The sequence below is a fragment of the Opisthocomus hoazin genome, chromosome Z (assembly GCF_030867145.1).
Source record: "Opisthocomus hoazin isolate bOpiHoa1 chromosome Z, bOpiHoa1.hap1, whole genome shotgun sequence".
Classification (NCBI taxonomy): Eukaryota; Metazoa; Chordata; class Aves; order Opisthocomiformes; family Opisthocomidae; genus Opisthocomus; species Opisthocomus hoazin.
The window spans coordinates 2,111,325-2,137,383 of record NC_134454.1 but is presented as its reverse complement, the minus strand read 5'-3'; the positions used below and the strand labels follow the sequence as shown (position 1 = coordinate 2,137,383).

Sequence of the window (26,059 nt, the reverse complement as noted above, 5' to 3'; positions counted from 1 at the left end):
CGTCCAAGCCAAATTCATCTAAAACTCTATTAAATAAATACAACCAGGAATACATAATGGAGGAGAAATTTCACACAGGTTGAGGAAGGTAAATGTGACCTTTCCATCACTAATTCATAGGGGCTTATAACACGAAGGTGGCTGAAGAGGTAATGCTTAGCACTTACTAATCACATGGTGAACACCATTTCATCCAGCTTCCATATTTGCTTCTATTCCATCCCTTTTCCAGTGAAACCACATCTATGCAAGGCTTTAAGAAACCAGTCTGACATTAACAAAGCATATTTTAACTCTAGATAGCATTTGCCATTAAATATGTCCTGAAAGCTTTTGTTCTTCAAAGTTGGGAAGGTGAGGCACCCATATTAATAATTATCCTGAAGTGATTAGTTGCCAGCGTGTCTGATTTCAGCTAGAAATTAGTAACGAGATGCAAAGTATTAATGCCATATATTGGTCTGCATAAAGTAGAAAGTAAGGCACGTGTTTACACAAAATACAAACTTTAATATATGAACATCACTTTAACCTTTCCCAGGTCAAGGGTAGGGCTCTGTGTATCACAATGAATTAATGGCTTGGCAATCGTTAAGATGGGATCCTGGGGTGCATCAAGAAGAATGTGGCCAGCAGGACGAGGGAGGTTCTCCTTCCCCTCTACACTGCCCTAGTGAGGCCTCATCTAGAGTACTGTGTCCAGTTCTGGGCTCCCCACTTCAAGAAAGATGAGGAGCTACTGGAGAGAGTCCAGCGGAGGGCTACGAGGATGAGGAGGGGACTGGAACATCTCCCCTACGAGGAGAGGTTGAGGAAACTGGGCTTGTTCAGCCTGGAGAAGAGAAGGCTGCGAGGGGACCTTATAAATGCCTACAAATATCTGAAGGGTGGGGGTCAGGAGGATGGGGCCAAGCTCTTTTCAGTGGTGCCCAGTGACAGGACAAGGGGCAATGGGCACAAACTGAGGCACAGGAAGTTCCGTCTGAAGATGAGGAAGAACTTCTTCCCTCTGAGGGTGACGGAGCACTGGAACAGGCTGCCCAGGGAGGTTGTGGAGTCTCCTTCTCTGGAGATATTCAAGACCCGCCTGGACAAGGTCCTGTGCAGCCTGCTCTGGGTGACCCTGCTTGGGCAGGGGGTTGGACTAGAAGACCCACAGAGGTCCCTTCCAACCCCTACTATTCTGTGATTGTGTGATTCTGTTTAGGAACACATTAGCCATGCATCCACCCAAAACTCTGCTCCAAGGTAAGAGACTGTAAGGATCCGCACAAATTAAAGAGCATGATTTAATGCGAGTATAGATTTTGTTATGGAGCTCAGTTTTTTATTTCCTATGGAGACCTTTTGACAACGTTCGTGTCATTGTTTCTAAGTGAGGTACGCTCCTGTATCTAGATCACAGATTATATTCGAGCACAACTTGCAGCGTTTTAAAAATACTTCAGAAGTAACAAACAGCAGAAACTATTCACACTTTTCAGTGTGAATTCACCTAGAACAGACAGTTCTGTTTCTATATTTTTCAGCTACACAATTCTCTTATCTGCCCCTCACGTGTTTTGTGCTGAATCACGCACACCTATGGAAGAGGTGGTGGGAAGATAAAACACCTCGGTAAGTTAGAGGACTGATGTATCTTCCTGGGACACATTTACTTTGTATGACTTCTTGATCCCTCTCTTCCCAACTTTGTTCTCATTGTGGGAACACATTAAAGAACAAGGCCACCTATCACGAACCAAGGGTTCAGATATTGTCTTAGAAACTTTTTTTTGTCTCAGAAAGAGAAACTGTTTCCCAACTTACGAAGCTGGGGATCGTAGAGCACAATCAGCCTAAAAGTACACGTGAGGAGGATCCGCTTGGCCTCATATAACATAGAGAAAACATTTGTACATTGCCTGTTTGTCACCTGCTTCTATACAGTGGTGGAAGATCTATGCTTGGGCTGGTGGAACACACAGTTCTCCACCAGACCACGGACTAGAGCTGCCTCTGTCTAAAACTGTTGCTGGACACAACAAAATGCTGTAAGTCTTCAGACACTACCTGTGCAAGGAGCAGGCATAAATACTGGGGTTGGTGGCTAACACATTTCATCAGAAAATCTATTCTTCAGGTGGAGTAGACATTTCATGATGAGATGGCTGGGTGTTCAGTTGACTCCATTTGTTTACTCACAGACAGCCAATCTTAAGACTTTGAATTCCTGTGCTTTTCTTGCCAGCTGACCCACAATTATTGACTAAGGAAAGATTCCTATCCCATTCCAGCTGTGAAGTAAAACAAAGTAGTTAATTATCTCATGTTTGCTTATTCCCCTTTCTCTTCTTTCCTAGAGACACATAAAATTCTATCAAACATCCCCAGCAAATGTTCCAGCCACATAAACTAACTTCTACTGACGCACATGCCCTGTGTTTTAGAAGTTGGTTTCTATTCTTTCATCTATCTTATTCCAAAAAGAGCTTTCCTGGTTCCTTGATTTTCTGTGAATGAATGGTTGTCCACCAGCTGCCTAGCTATTAATTTAGAAAGAACTGAGCAGACTTTTATATATGACGTCTCTTCAGTGACTGGCTTCCCGTCAAAATAGTATCTCAGTGGGCATGAACTGCTTTGTGCATTGGTTTGAAGTAGGTGACACAATCTGGTCACATCCTTTGCAATTTTGTTACACAAGGCCTGCTTATGAAATCAGTCTTCTAGATTGCTTGAATTTCCAAGTCTGTTAATACAAAAAAAGATTCCCAATAAAATGGAAATATGGAAATATAGCATAGTCTAAGATCAACCATTCTGTTTCTTAAGCCTTTTTTCATGGCTGAACATGATCAGTTTATATTTTTTCTGCACATTTATATGCACTTTGTTTCTCCTCCTGGCTCATATACAGCCCAAACTCTCCATTCATTATTTGACTGATCATTTACCATCACTCCCAGCATTTACGGTTTTCACGGTCATGCTTCAGAGTCTATTCAGATCTACATTTGTATTACTGTCTTTGTTTCAAACCACATTTTATTCAGCACAAAATACTGACATGACCTACACAGGGCAATGAAAGAACAACCAAATTGAACAGTTTGTCTTGTCTTTGTGTTGTGACCTGTTTGTTTGATTCTTATAAATCCACATAATGTCACTTTCAAAAGGCACTTCCTATACAACAGCAGGAAAAAAATCACCATGTAAACAAAATCACATCCACCAGTGTACAAAATTCTGCCATAGCCTACCAAAAATTATACAAGTTTATTTAATCACAGTTTACTGTAATCTTTAGTAATCTGGTATTTATGAAAATCTTATTCAGTTATGTTCAAATGCAGTCAGGATCCCAATATGCTTAAAACTACATTTGCCATATGAATGTGGCAAGGTCAGGCTCTGGTTTCATATATAGCAATAACTAATCCCATTCAGTCTTGAAAAGGACCTGTTAATTGACTGTGTGTGGAACATCAGCTGCCTGGAAGATATGAAGAAGGAGGTCATGCGAAAACTGCCAAAAATGGAAACAAAGAGATCATTTAAAAATATTCTTGCTCATGGAAGTAAGCAAAGAAAGCGACAGTGGTGGAGTTAAAACAGAAGCTAAACATTCAATGGCTAGGATAATTTTAATTAGCTCTAAAGGAAAACCACTGAGGCATAATTGTTCATGAAAGCCTAAGGATTTCTTCCTCCAAAAGATAAGCTAAGTTAAGAAAGTTTTGGAAACTTCAGATGAATGCTGCACAGCTGTTGCTAGGGCCTGAATTTATGGGTAACAGCAACTGCTGACGTTCTCTCCATCAAGACAGGGCAGAGAAAAGCCTTCTGTGGGGAAACGAGCAATGGGAGACTGATAATTAGGAGAAGCAATAGATATCTACCTTTTTATTGAAGCAGAATGGTGTGCATGAGTGGGCAGAACAAAGGGAGAGGAAGAAAGGAGGCAGAAACTAGCAGTAACAGTTGAAAAATGATAGTGAAAAGCATGAAGCAGAGAGAGGCAGCACTATAACCTGCTTCACAGTAAGATAAAGAGAAGAACAATGAATAGGCAACTTGGGAACATTGCTGTCTTTTCCTCTCCGTGTGTGGTCCCCAACTGTTTGTGATGTTGGGAAAAAATAGGGTATAATGAAAAAAAGAGCTGGAAGGCATTAGATGATAGAAATCTCATACTCTTATACTTCAAAGTGATAAACAGAACATTTGACTGTTTGCAATGAGGACAGGAGGTGTGAGATAATGTAGCACCATTCTAACATATGTTATAGTATTGCTCATATATCTGAGTTTTGGCAAAGACTAGGAGATAATCTATAAGAAGATACAAACAGTCTGTGCAGTAACACTACGTGGTGATTCAACGTCAGAAGAGTAAACAAGGGCAGTAAAGCAACATTATTTCTATGAACGGCAAAAGTAGAAATATATGGGTACTGCCATACGATAAGTTATCAGTAAGAGACCAAAATCACATGTTGGCTGATGAAAACATGTAACACAAATTTTAAATTATATGAGTATCTCAGATTTATTTCATACATGCTTCATCACCTGTCCATGACTACCAGAGCGCTTCTTCTTGCCTTATTCCTATGGGACAGAGCTATTTCAGCTACTTCCACATCTACACACCCCCTAGACCGAGACCTTAAAGATCTTCTCTTGCAGCATCTGCATTGCCTTTTACTTTAGCCTAAGCTTTAGACTTCAGTATCTGCAGATGGCATCAAGCCTCTCAGAGCCACAGCATTTGACATCATGACTCCCTCTCCTGGAAAAAAGGGAAAGATGCTGCAGTAAGGTTCCTCTGGGTGAGCTCCTCTTCTTGATTCCCCGCACGAAGTTTGGGTGATCAGGGAAACAGACTGCTTGTTTTACGGTAGCAGTCCTTCCTCATCGTTATATTGTGCATAATACCTATTCTGATGATTGGGTACCCCACTGCTTCACATAAGGATTTCTTGACCCTCAGATTCTAAAAGACCTGATATACCTTATCTACCACCTGAAGTCACCTTCTATATGCATTTAAAATCTGTGTGTATGTATATATGATCAATACAGCTTATAAAGTCATGGACATCTTGAGGTAAATGATAATTTTTTCTACTACAAATCCCTGATTAGCTTTGACTGTCTTATTCTTCTTGGATATTGCGGACTGACAAGTAGTAACATAATGTAATAGAGGGCCCATGCTCAGAACCTTACTGATCATAAAACTTCATTGCTCTGCTATAAAAGTATTCAGTTTAGACTACTCCACTATGAAACTGTCTTATAGGTAAACTAGTCCCTAAATGGTTCTACTTTTTACTAGCTTGAAACTGCTTCTGAAAGAAGCTGCATGAACTTCACACTGTGCTCTGACTTGGTGGGATTGACTGAAATCAGCTAATAAGTAATTAACTAATTTAGTATGAAACCTGCTAACATAGTCATGGGAGGAAAGGTTTAGGTGCTAATTACTCTTGCAAAGGCAACAAAAAAAAATGGGTGAGACTCCAAGAAACCACTACGTGTTGTATCATACTGGAACATGTCATCAGCAGGACTAGGGAATACATGTCACATACCCTGGAACAGCGTTACTGTTGTAAAGCAACTAACATCGTTGAGTGTGATCATACAGATGTCATGTAAGGAACCGGTGAAAGCAGCTTACCCACATAAACATTTTTCTTGATGCACCTTTCCCTTCTGATGTCCCCAACAAATGTCAGCTAGGTATGCTGTGCAGAACTCTAATTTTAACAGAAACGCAGCAATTTAAAGTAAATTCACTACTCTTCTACTACAATATGCAAATTAATTGTAAATATATAGTTGCTGGAAAATATAATTGTTTTTCTTATATTTGATCTGCTAAGGGAATCATGTGCTATCAACTGAGGTCTAATGCTGACTCTTCAGTGTGCCCCCAGCCTCTGTGGAAGTAATGTAAACAGGACTTCCAAGAATATTTACTTCTTTATTCCTGTCAGATCAAATGATTAACAGAAGGGCTGTCTTCCTTTGTTACGAAATGCGACATTAAAAGGCTTAGCAGAAAAATCTGTCCATCCTATGGAAACTTCATTTATCCCAGCATGAATGGAACATTCCACAATGAAGACAAGTTGTGCAGGGACAGATAGAGTGCATACTGTCCTTAAGAAATCTAGCCATGATGATATTCCACCTAGGGAGTTAATGGCAGAGTACTCATTTGAGAAAGGTTCTGACCACTTTAATGACATCAAATACTCCAAAACACAAAGAATGCCCAGTTCTGTTGAACAAGTTACAATACTCCTCTGAGAGAAGTGGAAATCTTTTCCACTTTTCATTGTAAGTAACACCTGTAGAATCTCCCCTCCTGTAAATCAGAGGTTTTAGACATTATTATCCCAAAGACAGGAACACTGACTTTAAGGGTGAAAGAAGACTACCTACTATTCATCGTTCTTCTTACTGAAACATTTAACAGGGAAGAGCAACAGGATAAAACACATTAACATGGCGCTGAATTTCTGGAGTGGACACAAATTCTGGATTACTTGGTTCAGTGCTCTTTTGTTTCCTCTGTGTCCCCTCAAACCTTATGGGTTGCTCAGCTTCACAAAGTGCCAGTGATACCACCTTCAGCATTATTTACTGCTGTCACGTTACAGCAAGGAAATCAGAGAAAGAAAACCTCAGGCCAAGCTCTCCTGAAAGACAGTTAGGTTTTATAAAGCAAATGCCTTCACCCTAGGAAACTGGGCTATAACTATGCAGCAATGCATAAAGATACTTGCTGTTCCCCACTCCATAAGAGTTTCGTATTTCATATGGACTTGGAGTTTAGCGAAGCTCTGCACCAGGCTTCTTCAGAAATAGCCCTGTAATTAGTATTTGCCATCAGCTGCCTAAAAAGCACAGGCATTCCATAAGGGAGGACTGAACTGACGTGAAAGCTCTCTTTTGGGTTTTGGTTACGTATGGGGGGAAGTAAGAATTCCCCTAGTTTGGAAGAGAAAGGTTAAGATTTATGACAATACAGCAGAAAAAAACATTCCACAATTAATGCAGAAGTTTCACTTTCATACAATGGCAGACAGGGTCTATGAACATTCATATCCTGCGTCACCTCTTGGACACTTCATCACATCTTTAAAATTTATCTCAGTTCTGGCAGAATTGTGTTTTCTGTCTTCCTCCAAGTCTGAGTAAGTCCAAACAATAAAACAATTCTCCCAAGGCTGCAGTTTATAGTTTTCAAATAAATGTTTAACAATTTTTTAAAATAGGATTATTTGCACAATGTCTTCTTAAAAAACATAACTGACATGCATGTTTGTATTTCTGCTCGGGTTGAATAACACACAGGTTTCAAACAGTTAAACAGAGTAAGTTTAACTCTTCATCACGTGTTTCTATCAAAGTCAATAGTAGGATGACTTTGGCTTGCCAGCTTGGTAATTATCACAGTGATGGATGATGATGCTAAGTGCTACTGTACCTTGAGGACTAGTTCAATTAGAAAATATACATCTGTTTTTTGACAAAAATAGAATGACACTGTTCCCCAAAAATAGAATGACACTGTTCCCCATAAGCCTTTTTTGTCTATTTGACAATTAGACTTCAATTTTGCATTACTGGCTAGAAGGATAGCAGGCCATTTGTACACAACTATTGCTGTAAAGAGATTGGGAATGTTCAGATATTCCAGAGGAATAGCTACTGCACATATACAGAGCAACTCAGCAGTACACACGAAAAATCTAAATGGAGAACTTAGCACATGGTCATACCATCTGCAATATTCAGCATGTGTTGTAGAAATGGCTTATGCATCCACACTGAAATCTAATGTGGACAAGATGCATCAAGATGAACACATATGCACAAGCTGCATACAAAGCGCTATTCATGTATTTCCGCCTGGGAATTCCCAGGCAAAGCATGGGAGCAATAAACAATGGTTCCTATTAAGATCGTAATCTAGGTGTATAGTTCATTGAAAAGAAGAATTTTATTGATTGGTATGACTGTATGGAGAAATTACGTTCTCATTATACCTTACAAACACACAAATCTTTACCTAAATTTACTCCAAAACTTAAATTCTTAGCCCAGTAATTTTTTTCCATTGTGTATTTAAGGTACTGTTGCATCAACTTATAACATGCTGGTTAAACAAACAAAATACTATGACTAACTTATGATTCAAGAAATAAAGTTTGTTGAAGACATCATGATTCTTTGAGTAAATATCAGAATGGAAAGGAATAAAAAACATTTTGGAAGTATCTAGCCTTTTAAGTCTTTCCAATAAGTTTCACCAAACACTTGGTGAAACATCCATTCTTGAAAGCTTTACAAATGCTCCATTAACACTGGAAGCTCTAGAAACACCAGGAATGAAATGAAGGTCAAACACTGTGAATCACCATTCCCCATCACTGACAGAGTAACGAATCATTGTAAATAACCACAAAGCAGGCACAGCCTTGCAAGAGCAAATTTCTGAGCAATGTGCTGAAAAGGTTTGACTGCCATCTACAGATAATAGCAATTAGTGCACTGGTAGCAATAAAAAAAATAATAATAATACAAGCCTAATAAACATCCAGTGCAGATATTAGAGGAAAACTAAATATTCAGGTACGTATAAAACAGAGGAGTTAACCAAAAATGCTTCTTATGTTTTTTTTCTGTTAAAAATATGACTGCACACAAAAATATCATTCTTTAGAGTGGGCTGGGATCTAATAGGCACAAATCCAGTGTCTACTACTGCTGAAATATTACTAGATAAAAATGCAAAGTTCTAACATTTTTCTTCTATTTAAACAAGGAATTATTAAGTGCTGGTTTTCATGTAGTAAGTTCTCATTTAAAACCGTCTTAAATAACTCTTCTCATACATTGGTTAGCAAAACCCCAAAACTTTTAACTGTACTGTAAATATCTAACCACATGTATACTGTCCAAGTACTTGTAAGTGGATATAGGTGTACAAATATCTTCTATTTAGAGTTTTCTGTTAAACTTCGGCTTCCTAATCAGGCTAATTCTCTCTAGGCAGAACATGTGCCAACATATCACAACTCAAGCAACTGTGTAAAGATTTTGCCTCAGCTGTTCAGAACAACTAGCACAGTAGCTCATTTCACTCCTGTCAAACATATCCCCTCTCTTTTCACTTTTTCTTCTCAACAGCTGCTGCCAAGCTGTCTTTATTTCCTTTCCAAGCCAGCTAACTGGCTAAGGAGCTAGCCTGATAAAATCCTCTTTCAAAGGTTTTGTCCTAAACTTGCAGAATAATTGCATGGCAAAAGGAGAAGAGATCGGGACAGCCATGGATTTTAGGGGTAGAGGATGAATAACAAAAGCACTTAGAAAACGACGCTAAACAGCATCTCTGTAACTAAACTAACTTACTGCATTTACACACAACAGGAACTGTTCTCAGGAATTATTCTGCACGGATCAGTGTGTCCTATAAAAGTTTAAATGCAGTGTATTTTAACAAAAAACAGTCAGCAGAGAGAAAAGCCTGTGGGCCCAAGCTGAAGTTAACTTTCTCGCTGTCAAAGTCCTTCAGCAGCTAGAACTGAGCACAGTGTTCTAGTACCCAAAGATATGAGACTTCTCAGTGTTATTTTTCTACATGAAGAAGGAAAGGTAATAATCACACTTTTACACTCCTATACCTTAGCAGAAAATCCTTTCTATCTTAACCTGTTACGTTCTGTAATCCTTTCCTGTATTAACAGTTCCCACTCTTCTACACCCATGAAGTACATGCCTTTCAGACAGTTCTTCTTTATATATAGTTTTACTAATTCTCAAAATTTATTCTAGTCACAAGAAGAAAGACTGAGAAACAAAGACACTAAAACCCACCCAGCATGCTTAAAATGCTATCTAGAGATCAACATAAAAGTGAGAGCATGCAGGGATGCGACGAGGAAGGCCAAGGCTCACCTGGAATTGAAGCTGGCAAGGGATGTCAAAAACAACAAGAAGGGCTTCTTCAACTACATCAGCAGCAAAAGGAAGGCTAGGGACAACGTGGGGCCGCTGCTGAATGAGGCGGGTGCCCTGGTGACGGAGGATGCGGAGAAGGCAGAGCTACTGAATGCCTTCTTTGCTTCAGTCTTCAGTGCTAAGACTGGCCCTCAGGAATCCCAGGCCCCGGAGGTAAGAGAAGAAGCCTACAAAGAGGACGACTTTCCCTTGGTCGAGGAGGACTGTGTGAGGGATCGCTTAAGTGATCTGGATGCCCACAAATCCACGGGCCCCGATGGAATGCACCCATGAGTGCTGAGGGAGCTGGCAGATGTCATTGCTGAGCCACTCTCCATCATCTTTGAGAGGTCCTGGAGGACAGCAGAGGTGCCCGAGGACTGGAGAAAGGCCAATGTCACTCCAATCTTCAAAAAGGGCAAGAAGGAGGACCCAGGGAACTACAGGCCGGTCAGCTTCACCTCCATCCCGGGTAAGGTGATGGAGCAGCTTATCCTGGAGGCCATCATGAAGCAAGTGGAAGAAAAGAAGGTTATCAGGAGTAGTCAGCATGGATTCACCAAGGGGAAATCATGCCTGACCAATCTGATAGCTTTCTATGATGGCATGACTGGCTGGGTAGACGAAGGGAGAGCCGTGGATGTTGTCTACCTTGACTTCAGCAAGGCTTTCGACACAGTCTCCCATGCTATCCTCCTAGGGAAGCTGAGGAAGTGTGGGCTGCATGAGTGGTCGGTGAAGTGGATAGAGAACTGGCTGAATGGCAGAACTCAGAGGGTTGTCATCAGCGGCGCTGAGTCTAGTTGGAGGCTGGTGACAAGTGGTGTCCCTCAGGGGTCAGTACTGGGCCCAGTCTTCTTTAACTTCTTCATCAACGACCTGGATGAAGAGTTAGAATGTACCCTCAGCAAGTTTGCTGACGACACCAAACTGGGAGGTGTGGTAGACACACCAGAAGGCTGTGCTGCCGTTCGGTGTGACCTGGACGGGCTGCAAAGTTGGGCAGAAAGGAACCTGATGAGGTTCAACAAGGGCAAGTGCAGGGTCCTGCACCTGGGGAGGAACAACCCCATGCACCAGTACAGGTTTGGGGTGGACCTGCTGGAGAGCAGCTCTGCGGAGAGGGACCTGGGTGTCCTGGTGGACGACAGGTTAACCATGAGCCAGCAGTGTGCCCTGGCTGCCAAGAAGGCCAATGGGATCCTGGGGTGCATCAAGAAGAGTGTGGTCAGCAGGACGAGGGAGGTTCTCCTTCCCCTCTACACTGCCCTGGTGAGGCCTCATCTGGAGTACTGTGTCCAGTTCTGGGCTCCCCAGTTCAAGAAAGATGAAGAGCTACTGGAGAGAGTCCAGCGGAGGGCTACAAGGATGGTGAGGGGACTGGAACATCTCCCCTACAAGGAGAGGTTGAGGGAACTGGGCTTGTTCAGCCTGAAGAAGAGAAGGCTGCGAGGGGACCTTATAAATGCCTACAAATATCTGAAGGGTGGGTGTCAGGAGGATGGGGCCAAGCTCTTTTCAATGGTGCCCAGTGACAGGACAAGGGGCAATGGGCACAAACTGAGGCACAGGAAGTTCCATCTGAACATGAGGAAGAACTTCTTCCCTCTGAGGGTGACGGAGCACTGGAACAGGCTGCCCAGGGAGGCTGTGGAGTCTCCTTCTCTGGAGATATTCAAGACCCGCCTGGACAAGGTCCTGTGCAGCCTGCTGTAGGTGACCCTGCTTCGGCAGGGGGGTTGGACTAGATGACCCACAGAGGTCCCTTCCAACCCCTAGTTACCTGGGAGAAGCACATCTTACAAAATAAGCAGACCGAAACTGAGAACTAAGGCAGGTCACATAAATAATGCCTCAAAGTGAAACAAATTCTGATTTGGGATACTATTTGAAATATGACTTATTTTTGGCTTTTGAGATCTTTGAACTTGCAGTTAGGCTTCAACTCTTGGCCTCAGCCACAGATAGTTATGAAAATAACTGCATAACACATTTAAAGGTGCTGTGTGTGCAGGTGAGGCATCACTTTATTTTTATTTGTCCATCCTTCTGATCGACTTTTAGACATAGAGATGAACCACTGAATTCCTGGAAAAAAGAGCTCTGAGCTGCACACCAACCAGCCTGACCGCAGTCCCCAGGGCAGTTCTAGTGTAAATCCTGCTGGAAGCTGTACCTGGGGCAAGGAGAAGATGGTGGCTGGCAACAGCCATTGTAGATTTACGAATGGAGAATCACACCTGAGTAACCCGATCTCCTTCCATAAGGAGATGACCAGCTTAGGCAAATGCAGTGAACGTTGTTTACCTTAACCTTAGCAAGGCCTTTGACATGGTTTCTGTGGTGTTCACAGCATTATCGTTAAAATGCTGCAACATGCTTTGGTCAGATGGATGGTAACGTGAGTGGAAACTTGCCTGCACCATGAGGCTCAGAGGGTTGTGATCAGCAGTACGAGGTCCAGCTGGAGCTCGGTTTCTAGCAGCATTCCTCAGGAGCTGGGATAGAGTATCTGATACCATTTAAAGCATCTGGGCTTTAAATGGGACAGAGGGCCACAGTGGAAATTTGAGAGGGACCCAAAATTCTCAGTGCAGGTGATTTGTATGTCTGTTGGTTAAAGGAAACTCAACAGGCTGGAAAAATGGGCTGACTTCTGACAAAAAGACCAACAAAGGCAAACACAAAGTCATATAGCTGAAGATGGAGTAACACCGTGTAACGGGACACACTGGGGCCAAACGCCAAGGCAGCAGACCTGCAGAAGAAGGAATACCTGGGGCTCCAGTGGATGACCATGAGTCAGCAGTGTGCCTTGTTGCAAAGCAGCCTAGTATCACTGTCTGACTTTTACACTAGCAAGAGGTAAAGGGAAGTGATTCTTCCCTTCTGTTACAGCACTTGTTTGACCACATCTGGATATAGCTGGGTTCTCCAACGCAGCAAGGTGACTGACACACTGGAGCAGGTTCAGTCAAGGTCCAGCAAGATATTCAGACCATATAATATACAGAAGACCTGGGGCTCTTCAGTCTTAAGAGCGTGTGAAGGGGAAATCTTATCACTGTTATAAATTATCTCATATAAATGCCTAGAAACGAGCGAACCAAACTCTTCTTGCAGATGTATACTGACAGAATGAGAGACAACGGATACAAGTTGTGACAAATTAAATTTAAACTAGATATTGGGAGACAGTTTTCACAGGTTGGACCAGGTTGCCCAGAGCGCTTGTGGGCAACCTCCACTGCTGAAGATGCTCAGAATTCAACTGGACAGGGTCCTGAGCAACCTGGCCTAAGTTGGGCTTTCTTTGAGCAGGGGTTTAAACCAGAATGTTTTCAGAGGTGGCTTCCTACCAAAATTACTCAATAGGTCTAAACATATGCAACAGACTTGTGAGAAATGCTGAGTCACCATCCCTGGAGGTAATTAAAAGACCTGTAGATGTGGTGCTTAGTCACATAGTTTAGTGGTGGATTTGGCAGTGTTAGGTGAACGGTTGTACTCAATGACCTTAAGGGTCTTTTCCAACCCAAATGATTCTATGATTCTACGATTTTAACTATATAATGTGTCAAAATAGCTAAACTAACTTTTCTTGAACAAATGCACCAATACACACTGGAATCCACCCAGCTGGAAAACAGCTTGGCCAAAAAGGCCCTGGGCATGCTTGTGGACACCACGGTGCACATGAACCAGCAATGTGCCCTCGCTGCAAGGAAGGCTGATAAGTAGCCTGGGGTGCATTAGGCAAAGCCTTGCCAGCAGGTCAAAGAGGACATCCTTCTCCTCTGCTAAGCACTGGTGAGCCCACACCTGGAGAGTTGAGTCCAGTTCTGGGCTGCCCAGTACAAGAGAGTCATGGACATACTGGACAGAGTCCAGCAAAGGGCCACCAAGGTAAGTTAGGGATGGAGAATCTCTCCTACGAGGAAAAGCTGAGAGAGCTGGGACTGTTCAGGCAGGAGAAGGCTCAGGGGGGTTTTCATCAAAATATATAAATACCTGCAGCGAGGACACATAGAGGACAGAGCTAGGCTCTGTTCAGTGGTACCCAGTGATAGGACCAGGGGCAACTGGCACAAACTGAAGCAGAGGAGATTCGCTCTGAAAACCAGGAAACATTTTTGTACTGCGAGGGTGACTAAGCACGGGAATAGGTTGCCCAGGCAGAGTGTGGAGTCTCCATGTTTGGGAATACTCAAAAACTGTCTGGACAACCAGCTCTAGGTGTCCCTGCTTGAGTAGAGAGGCTGGACAAGATGACCTCCAGAGGTCCCTTGCTGTCATTCTCTGTGTTTCTGTGTGTCAATTAAGATGTTTTAATGGGTCTGAAAGACCTGCTAAGCAGTGCTTATAGAAAAAAGCCAAAAGATTTCTGTAAAATAGAAACTCACTGTACAAGGATACAAACTTCTCTGTACTGGAAATGCAATATATTGCCAAAGAAATGGAAAAATATTGGAGACAGAAAGAATGCAACATGGATAAGGATCGTTCCATTATATGTAAAATATCAAAAAATTCTGGGAGCACAGGCAACTCAACAATGACTGCAAAGGAAAAGTAGAAGAAGCTTTTGCAAAATCTATCATTAGAGTGTAAAATGCACTGCAACACTCTCAGCAGTCTTGTTTTGTATAATCTGGACAAATTACGATATGCATGTCCTTACCTGTGTTATGAGCTACGTGTCCCAAATTAAGTCTGCACATCTGTGCACCAGTAGCGATGCACGTTACACATCCCTGGAACAAACTAGCTTTCCAGGTAACTGCACAGAACTATTAAAAAACATTAACTATGTGTTCCAAAAATCAAGAACTGAGATGTCAAAATATTTTTACACCCTAAGATACAAGAAAACTGCTGGTAACCAGTGATCTCTAAAAGTGCTGTAAAGGACCCTTCCTGCTCCTTCTAAGTCCAGTTGTGTGATGAACATTATCAATGCACTCCATTGTACAAATCATGAGGTAACTTAAATACAATGATATACCAACCATGTCAGTATAGAAAAGCTTGTCTGAGACATATGCCAGTTGCTTAACTTTTACAGGTGACATAGGGCTGTTTCAGCTATCTACAGAACATTTCCCTGACATGGCACATCCCTCTAAGCACCTGCCTCCTAATATGCTTAAATTCTCTCAGCGTCCCTGCCTTCAGTGTATATTTAAATTTGTATTTACATCATCTTTATAGCATTAAAAATACACAAAAAATCTTCTTCTTAAGTAATATTTCCATAAAGTAATTTTAAGATATTTGAGTTTATTTATAGCTTCCCATTTCACCAGATGCACCAAAGCTGAGGAAATTATGTTTCACAGAACAGAGACATATTCTTCTTTCATATGCTCCTTCGGTTTGCTGACATTCTATTACCTACTATTTGAACCAGTATGAGAGAACTAGGAAGGCTTTCTACAGTTTATTGTCTTTTATTATTTAAATTTTTCATAGCTACGCCTTCCTACAAATACTAGACTGCAAAACAGCTTCCATCATGTACTACTCAAAATAATAACAATACCCCCCAAAAAAAGAATTTACGATGACCAACATTAATCTATTTAATAAATAATGATATTAATATTGGAACTCTTTAGTCTCATGTATATACCCCATCATCAAAACATTTATTATTCCACATACAGGACTATCTTCTCATGTGGCTGTATCATCCATAAATTTTCTCTAAATATTCTCAGAGAATGTATATCTTAATTCAGTTCCAAACATAGGATATGAATATTGGACTAATCATAAGTATATGTTGAAATTTTACTTTTTCCAAAAAATGTTTACACTGCAGAAAGAAGGCCTGCTCAGACACGGCCATGGAAGTGAGGAAAAAAAGTAAAGATGTACTTAATTTACACTTAGAGACTCCAGCTTTTTTTCTTACCTGAGTACCCAAACAAGCAACCATCATGTGAGTGAGAAGTTTAGCTGCAAACATTGCACACCTGGTGCAGAAAAGGTGGGAGACAATAGCCAAAGTGAAACCTACACAGAAACAAACAAGAAAAAAAAGAAAGGAAATTTAAAGCTTAGCCTAATAAACTATGCTGGATAGGAACAACAATGCTGGATCTCTTGAAGCTGCAGATCATTGAAAAACAAAACAAAAAAACCCTCAAACCTTACAGAGAGAATATGTTCACTGGTTCACACTGGGATCCCTCATGAATTTACTACTGAAGTTCTAACATCTAATTAATTTTTTCATAGGTTTGTGAGCTAAAATAATTGCATAATGTAAACCAGTAATTTTTGCAAAGGTGTTTTTTTTAATTTCTGCATTATATGGATGATTGTCATAATAGTTAAATATAAAGCAAAGGTAACTCTTCAGTGTTGATATTACTGCACCCAAAAAATGTTTTCAGAAACAAAGAAATAAAACATTGCCTCTAGCTGGGTAGCGTTTCTTTAGGAGATAACTATAACCTTCTAAATGCCAGTCTCCCATTTCATCTGTGCTCAGCATAGAAATCTACTGTAGGAGTACTCAGAAAGAACAACACCACTTTTCACTTCTCTGTTCGTTGTGAACATGAACAGAACAGAAATGGGAAGAGCCCCCAGCCTACCAGTAAGTAGATCTTGGAAGAAGGACCCTGGGAAAGCTGAGCCCCTAAGGGAAACACTGCTAAAGCTCATGAAGAGTTAATTGTTTATGTACTTCCACACCCCAGGAAGGGCAGGAATTTGGACACTTTAGGCAGATCTTTTATTCTTTGTTGAAACAGACTGACTGCTCAATTACTAGTATTTGTGAGATATGAATAAAATGAATCATTGCAGAAAGAATTATTGGTCAATTTTTCAGAAATTAGCTAGTGATATTTATACAACTATCTGCATAAGAAACCTTTAGAAATAATAATATTCTATTTCACTCTACTGTGCGCTTTTTTTTTTTTTTTTAATTCTTTACACCTAGGCGGTCATGTTAGAGAAATAAATAATATCCTTACAGCTCTTAAATCCTAAGCAATTTGTTAACTATCAGTTTTAAATACATATAACCACATAAGCAACACCTTCAACCAGCCAAAGAAACTGAAAGGCATTGCAGTTATATTCGAGGCAAACACTTACCCAGGCTAAAATGTTCCAATTTTTAAAACACAGTCTTATGACACATGACTACAGTAAACAACTAGCACTGAACAAGGATCTGTAGGTCTTTATTGCTTCCAATTCAGCAAAATATTTCTCTTAGCTCCAGTTTCTACAGCATATTGGCTTACTTTGTGGTTTTTTTCTGTTTGGTTTCTTCAGCATTTTGCATTCTATGGCATATTTGTTTCACCAATTTTCTTTTTTTTTCTGCAAACCAGTATTTAATTTGTTTATTGTAGTTGCCTTTTTTGCTACTTCCACTAACACAAACTAATTTAGATTAACTGTATTTTAAAATCTGCTTATTTTTCTCTGCTAAAAAATCTTTAACTATTGTTAAATAAAACAATTTGTATAAAGTAGGTGAAAGCCAGAGGGTTTTCTTCTCTTTCTTTGTCTTCTTTTTTGTGGGTGAGGTTTTAAAACAATTAAGGAGCCTTGTTTTTGTGCCTGATACAGTGATGATGTAGTACAGAAGTCATATACTTCACAAGGAGCACACCCAGCACCCCATGTAAGTGCCCTGAGATTAGATTAAGAACCCTGTTAGCATGCTTTTCTTAGCGACCCTGTTATTCTTGGGTTCCTGCTTGCACACTGCCTATGAACACAAGAAGAAAAACTTACTTTCCTCCAGGACTGCCTGCACATAATAGTGAACTGACTGCAATGTGAAGCCAAGCAGCATTTAAAACTTGTATCTCCTACTTTCTGTCTGATGCTTTGGGACTTCTGCAAATGCCATCACAGCTGTCAATGCAGCGAGTCATCATCCTCACAGGTCTAACTCCTGGGCTTCTCCCAAGAAGTTGGGCAGCAGTTAGGCAGCAGAGTATAATGGAGGTCTACACACATGATATGGAATCTGTCTCCTTCAGAATATCACTTATGAGCACAAATTCTTAACTAAAATAATCAAAGAGCTTTCAGGCTAGGTAGAAAAGCGTCTGAAAGATCTGACAAAGAGGATAGCTGTACTGCTGCTAGAGGCGCAGGTGAATTTAGGATTTTTAAGTTTCTTTCCCCAAATGAATGACATATATCACTTTTGTATGGTTCAATAAAACTTCACAAGGTAACATATTTCTTTGCCTGACTTTTTTTTCCATGTCAAAATTTGTCCGTGTGCAAACACTGGACCAAATGGCAACTTTAATACCAAGAAGTTAACATTCCTCCAATACCCCTCCAAATATAAAGATCGGAATCTGTTACTAAAATCGCTGAAAATCAGTCAGTCTTACTGGTTGTCCGTTGTTATTCGTGAGAAAACTGTCTTACTGACCTGAAATACAGATGAATCCAGCAGAGAAGAAAGCCTCGTTATATGAAGACAAGTTATCTGTTTGGGCATAAACTGCATAAATGGACATATGAGAACAAGAGCATTCCACGTAGTCTGACGTGTCATCAACCACTTTGCAGAACCCGCTATCAGACAGCCAGCTGCAAAACAAAGGATTCATTTAAGTTGGAAACGGACTTGTGGAATTTACATGGTAAGCAGGCTTGAAAACTGTTGTATATCTGCCTGGGATTGGATGAGGAGTCCATGGAGAGCTTCTGGGTCAAGATCAAAGGCAGGGCAGGGAAGGGCAAATTACAGTAGGAGTCTGCTACAGGCCACCTGACCAGGACGAGTGAGCGGATGAGGGCCTCTATAGCCAGAAAAGAGAATCCTCATGTTCAAAAGCCCTGGTCCTCATGGGGGACTTGAACCACCCCGACATCTGTTGGAGGGACAACACGGCAGGGCACAAGCAATCCAGTAGGTTCCTGGAATGCTTTGATGACAACTTCCCCCTCCAAGTGACAGAGCAGCCCACAAGGAGAGGTTCGATGCTGGACCTTGTTCTCACCAACAAGGAAGCGGATGGTGGAGAATGTGAAAGTCAAGGGCATCCTTGGCTGCAGTGACCACAAAATGGAGTTTAAGATCCCTAGCGCAGCGAGGAGGGTGCGCAGCAAGCTCGCTACCCTGGTCTTCAGGAGAGCAGACTTTGGACTCCTCAGGGATCTGCTTGGTAGAATACCATGGGATAAAGCCCTGGAGGGAAGAGGGGCCCAGGAAAACTGGTCAGTATTCAAGGATCACCTCCTCCAATCTCAGGAGCGATGCACCCCGACCAAGTGGAAGTCAGGCAGAAATGCCAGGAGGCCTACATGGATGAACAAGGAGCTCCTGGCCAAACTCAAGCAGAAAAAGGAGGCCTACAGAGGAGGCAAACAAGCAAAGGCAGCTTGGGAGGAATACAGAGAAATCACCCGAGTAGCCAGGGAGCAAGTTAGGAAAGCTAAAGCCCTGACAGAATTGAATCTGGCCAGTGATGTCAAAGGGAACAAGAAAGCCCTCTGTAGGTATGTCAGTGATAGAAGGCAGACTAGGGAAAATGCAGGCCCTCTCCCGAAGGCAGCTGGAGACCTGGTTACCCGGGGCGTGGAGAAAGCTGAGGTGCTTAACGACTTTTCTGCCTCAGTCTTCAACAGCAAGTGCTCTAGACACACAGTCCAAGTTGCAGAAGGCAAAGGCAGGGACTGGGAGAATGAAGAACCGCCCACTGTAGGAGAAGACCAGGTTCGAGACTGCCGAGGAACCTGAAGGTGCACAAGTCCATGGGGCCTGATGAGATGCATCTGCGGGTCCTGAGAGAACCGGCAGACAAAGTTGCCAAACCACTCTCCATCATATTTGAGAGGTCGTGGAGGTCTGGGGAGGTCCTCACTGACTGGAGAAGGGGCAACATCACCCCCATTTTTAAAAAGGGAAAAAAGGAAGACCCGAGGAACCACAGGCCAGTCAGTCTCACCTCTGTGCCTGGCAGGATGACGGAGAAGAACCTCCTGGAAACCATGCTCAGGCACATGGATAACGAGGAGGTGACTGGGGACAGCCAACATGGCTTCACCAAGGGAAAATCGTGCCTGACCAGCTTGGTATCCTTCTATGATGGGGTTACAGCGTGTCCTGGGCTGCATCAAGAGCAGCGTGGCCAGCAGGGCGAGGGAGGGGATTCTACCCCTTTACTCCACTCTCGTGAGATCCCACCTGGAGTCCTGCGTCCAGCTCTGGAGCCCCCAGCATAAGAAGGACATGGATGTGTTGGAGTGGGTCCAGAGGAGGGCCATGAAGATGATCAGAGGGCTGGAGCACCTCTGCTACAAGGACAGGCTGAGGGAGTTGGGGCTGTTCAGCCTGGAGAAGAGAAGGCTCCGGGGTGACCTTAGAGCAGCTGCCAGTTCCTGAAGGGGCTACAGGAAGGATGGAGAGGGACTGTTCACAAGGGCGTGTAGTGATAGGACAAGGGGGAATGGCTGTAAACTGAAAGAGGGGAGATTCAGATCAGATATTAGGAAGACATTCTTCACTGTGAGGGTGGTGAGGCACTGGCCCAGGTTGCCCAGAGAAGCTGTGGCTGTCCCCTCCCCGGCAGTGCTCAAGGCCAGGTTGGACGGGGCTCTGGGCAAACTGGTCCAGTGGAAGGGGTCCCTGCTCATGGCAGGGGGGTTGGAACCAGATGATCTTTAAGGTCCCTTCCAACCCAAACCATTCTATGTGTCTATGATTCTGTGATATCTGAAACATCAACATTTCTAAGCTATTGAGTAGGTTTTTTTGTGTAATCTTTCAAGTGCAATTCTCAGAACAGCACATTTACATGAAATTAAAATATTCAGAGCTTTTTTTTGCTTTTATGATTAAAAAAATGTAACTATATGATAACAAAGATTTTTTTCCACATGAGAATTTTTGTGGCCATGTTTTTAAAAATTCTGCAAGATTTACAGGTCTGACTTTACTTTTTTAATTAACTTGCACAATATCTTACCCCATTATGGAGAACATTCATTTTATACTGATATTTGTTCTTTTGAAACTAAAATTGATGTTTTGTTTTCTTTCAGTATTAACAAACTGATTTTGAAAAAGGATACTACAGGTGACATTCTAACCCATTTCCAGTGGAAATCATGTCTGCTCTGTGATATATTGTCTAGATAAAAGGAGGGCATACAGATAAATTCTGTTGCATTTCCTTTCTGAAGAGTAATAGTTTGTATCAGTGACAGACTGATATAATTCAGTCAGTCTAATGAAATCATAGCTAAACCAACTAGATTTCAGCAGGATACAGAACATAATTCTCTCAAAATTCATCTATACTGTGTGAACAGGAAAGACACAGGCTAATCAAATAATAGGGCATTGAAGAGCATACACAGAAAACTTTGTTCCATGGTTTGCAATGGTATAAGTAGCAACAAGCAGGGAAAATTATCAGCAGTTCACCCATTTCTTTAAAAAAACAGGAGAGGTCCACTTAAGATAGTAGAAGGAACATCAAAAACAAGCAACAGGAAATGGCTTTTCTGTTAAAAAGTAATAGCCCTGATAGTCTGATAACTATTGTAAAGGCTATAAAGTCATTAATATTAATGAAGAGATGCAGTTCTGGGATTTATGGCCTGTCAGCATTGCCTAATGTATCATTACACAATCTAAATGGTATTTTGCTGGAAAAAGTCAAGAGTAGAAGTCTGAGAAATGTCTGAGCTAGAATAACTATGCATTCTATTATATGGAAAATTTTATGCACTGGTACACAGGCCACAGAAGTTAAGGAAAAAAGACAGATAGGAAATGATCTAATCGGAGTTATCACATCTTAGGCAAATACACAGGTTCACAGTAGAACCTGGAAAACTAAACAGATTAATAAAACAACCTTTCAGCAGCTTGATTCCAGAGGAGACATAGAGACTTCTGCGGAACAATCCGACTTCCTGTAGCATAAATCCGATAAATGACTTCATTGTTACCTTTCAAAGGGTGTGAACTCTGACCCTTCAAACTCATAGAAAAAACCTGAAACAACACATACAATAAATTTAATATTAAAATTCCACAGTCGGTGCTTATCTTAACACACAAAAATGTTCACATTATTTTAAACAAATTAAAGATGGTTTGAACAATCTCTAAATTAAACTAACTTCTTGAAAAAATAAATTGGATTATCTTCAAACCTTGTTCTTCAGAGCAAGTTCTTTATCTCCAGTAAGGAACCACTGCTGACTGCTGTATTCTGTGAACTGTACAGATTCACAGTTCTCTTCTTGAGGAGGAGATAATACAACAGAGACCTCTAATAAATGTTCAGGTACTTGAATAGAATCCCCATCTTTTCCATTAAATCTGTGTCCATTGATTTGCTGAGGAAACCAGTTGTGAGCCATTATTGCAATATATGGGCAGCTGTCAAGGATATTTTTACCTCTGTTGAAATGGAAAAGCAATAGGGGTGGTAAGTGGAACTAAGCTTTCAATATTCTTCACAGAATGACTCTAAAATGTATTTGTAATTAATACTTTATTCCTTCATCATTTTTAGGCTTTATGATGTTTAATGGATAGACAGCTTCAGTTGCTGTGAAAAAAAGAGGGGCTGAATTCTTATGTACTTCAGCTTCTCCATTTCCCCTCTGGGCTTTGCTCACTATGATCTGCAGCCAAAACCCCTCCATGGTAAAGTAGATTATCAACATACTCATTGTTATAAATTGTTGTAGAGATGAGTCTACAAGAAGGAGAGACATTAAGATGGATGATCTTGCTTTACCTCTTATTCCCGACAGATAATACAAAAATGGGCTTCATACCCCCTACAACTTGTGAAATGGCAAGAAAAGTTACATCTCCAAAACAAGTTGAGATAGAAATCTAAACCACGCCGATTTTCTGAGGGAAAAAAAGGTGATCTTTTTTTTCTAAATTCTACTACCAGTTATTTAATAGATTCACAGTGGAAGAAATCAAGTGTTTAAAAGCATCTGTCTCATAGAAGAGTGCCATCTATTCCTGCAGTCACCTATTCCCCCTGCCCATTAGCCTGACCACAGGGTATTATGCACTTGCAGATAAAACTAGCAGTTTGAAACTACAGGTGAAAACTGTGAGTAGCTTTTGATAAATTTTAAATCATGTTCAAGTGAGCAATACACAGAATGAGCATACCAGTAGACATTTTGGGTTACTTACTGTCATCTATCATACAATTTTACATACTATTTTCGTAGTAAGATTAATGAATCACTTTCCAGGCAATATTTGAGCTAAAGTTGAATTCGAATGTCCCAGATCCCCTGACTCCCGCTCCCACAGCTACCCTGCATCAGTGTACCAGTTACTTGTGACACCAGCTCACAGGGCCAGTATAGTGCTTTTTAAGATTGTGACAGAGTGCAGCACATTTTCATATAGGTAATGTATTAGATGATAGATAAGTCCCTTTTCTAAAAAGATTATGTAAATTTTGACTATATTGATAAGTTGCTATGTATTTCCAAAACATATGAATTTAAGTTTACTAACCTTTCTCCTGGTGATCCACACATTATCCCTGTCAACAGGGAAAAAGCAAACTTCTCAGTCACCTCAGCAAGCAGGCTATATCCTCGCGTGTCCTCACGTTTGGGGCTAGCCAGAGCACAGAGTATCTCATAGAAAAGACTTCTACTTTTATCAGTGAGTAACCGTTTTTCACCTACATCTGTAACCTAATGAGAGGAGAAGAAATCAAACAACTTTTTACGCAGAGAAGTCTGCTTATAAGATTTCCTCATGCTGAACAGTTTAGTAAGACCTCCATTTTTATCCCAAAGATCATCCTGAAAGTTCAGAATATATTTTCCACCTTCTGATCACTGCTGCCAAGGCATGAGATGCAGTCTATGTTAACAGTACACAGAGTTATCCTTACTAATAGGGATTTGATCATTAAAGAAACCGCGTGGCATTTTTCATTCTTTCACAAAAAGTTTGCTGAGTCCTGAGAATTTTTGATATTATTTTCTCTGTTTTCTGTGTCAAAATGGAAACAACCACAAATGAACAGTTGTTCATGAATATTGTTATACGGCTTTGTGTCTAGGTATTTAAACACTTTCCAGCTCCTGTGCATTATTCCACAAGTCCAGAAGAGCCAGAAAGCTGTAAGACTTGTCACAGAGTTTTCACAGAACTTAGTGCAATGCTGAAGCGCTCCGCTACCTTGCCAGCCTGATTCCCAAAGCTACTGCAGGAACAAAGACAAGATGCATGCCTGGTTAAGAACACACCAGACTACAGTTGGCCCTGGTACGGTTTGCTTGTGTGTTGACTGCAGTCAGCTTTGAAGACACGAGCAAACCTTGGGCCTCACTGTCTCGTGCCAGGGTTAAAACCAACAAAGATGTGGCCTGATAATCAAGAAACCATAATAAGCTCTATGAAACTACGGCACCAAGGAGAAAATTTTGCACAGCAGAAAATCTTGAGCTACATGTACATGTGAAATGAATACTGGTTGCTTTTTCCAAACTATTTGATTTTTATTTCCTGCCACCATCCTAACTGGTGGCAGACAAACTTCTTCCTTGATTGTGGGACTTCAAAATTCCCTCAAATTGCCTCATGGGAGTTTTAGATTCAAAATTAGAAAAACTTTACTGAAAGACTGTTCAGGCATTGGAACAGGCTGCCCAGGGAGATGGTGGAGTCACCAGCCCTGGAGGTGTTCAAAATATGTGTGGATATGACACTTCAGAACATGTTTTAGCGGGCATGGTGGTGCTGGCTTGGCAGTTGGACTTGATGATCTTAGCAGTTTTTTCCAACCTTAATGATTGTATTGTATTGTATTGCATTGTGTTGTATTGTGTTGTGTTGTATTGTGTTGTGTTGTATTGTATGGTGTTGTATTGTATTGTGTTGTATTGTATTGTGTTCTATTCTATTCTGTTCTGTTCTGTTCTGTTCTACTCTACTCTACTCTACTCTACTCTAATTTTTACCTTTGCAATCTGTGCCCCTGAGTCACTGCTGTGGATGATAACCTTGATCTTATCACAGGCCTACATGTTATTATATTCTTATTAAAGTCATTGGTCATTCAAGAAAGAGCAGGAAAGCTTTACCTTGTCTATTATATGCACCACAGCAGTGAGCTGCTCTTCTGTAGTTTCTGTAGCCACTTTGACATTCAGATTCTGGAGGACTCTGTGTAAAATGGTGTCATCAAGAGGCTGATGTAGTTGATCAATCAGTCCCCAAACTGGCAAGGAGTCCAAATCTGAGACAATGGTGATGTTAGCAATACCATAGACATAATCTACTCTGGCACCGCCTGTGGGATTAGAAAGTACAACCTGGAAACGTTTAGGAAATGGGTTTAAAGATGCTGTCTTTGGAGTCAGGGTCACATCCAGAAACGTATTTCTCTGTCCAGGTTCAAAAGTCAATAAACCTTCAGATCTGGCAAAATCTTGTCCTGCCACAGCTGGAGATATGAAGGTCCGACCAATAGGTTCAGGTTTTTGTAGCTCCTTAAAACAAACAGAAAGAGTGTTAGGTAACATTATGATAGATGCAATCGTCCAAAACCAGCTGTTGTAGAACACACATATTTTAAATAGGTAAAATTTAAATGTGTAAAAAGAGACACCCCCTTTCAAAATGCAGTTAAGAATGATGTAACAATTACATTAAATGAAATGTCTCCCTGAAACAGCAATCTGTCACTTGTGGCTAGTGACAACCCAGGGGAAGAATTATAGATATTGTCAACTCTAAACAGGATCCCTCTCTTTCTTTTCAGAAAAAAAATCACAAAGCTTTTCTGGGTGAATAGATATTACAGAAATGTTAGCACGTCCACAGGGCAAATTCCGGAGGAGTTAATGTCAGTTAATGTCTGCAGCACGATGTCCCTCAATTCAGCATACAGACAGGAATTACAGATATGCAAAGACTAAACAAAAGCCAAGCAAAGGTTTTAGAAATCTGTGCCCAAACTAATGTCAACTCACAGTACTTTCAGTCCCAGCATAAATACTTAAAAGAACAATCCATTTAGGTCCAAAGGCAAATCAAACACTA

The 26,059-nt window shown here is 41.1% G+C and overlaps 1 protein-coding gene across 1 annotated transcript in view; it reads right to left on the bottom strand.

Moving 5' to 3' along the window:
- ADGRV1 (adhesion G protein-coupled receptor V1) overlaps positions 1-26,059 on the bottom strand; it is a 313,027-nt gene that overhangs the window by 161,014 nt on the left and 125,954 nt on the right. The window contains exons 78-83 of the mRNA XM_075411234.1: positions 25,099-25,506; positions 23,516-23,700; positions 22,171-22,420; positions 21,870-22,009; positions 18,431-18,591; positions 15,923-16,023 (exon numbers count right to left, since the gene is read on the bottom strand). Of these exons, the coding sequence (XP_075267349.1) occupies positions 15,923-16,023; positions 18,431-18,591; positions 21,870-22,009; positions 22,171-22,420; positions 23,516-23,700; positions 25,099-25,506 (1,245 nt within the window). The remainder of the gene's footprint in view (positions 1-15,922; positions 16,024-18,430; positions 18,592-21,869; positions 22,010-22,170; positions 22,421-23,515; positions 23,701-25,098; positions 25,507-26,059) is intronic.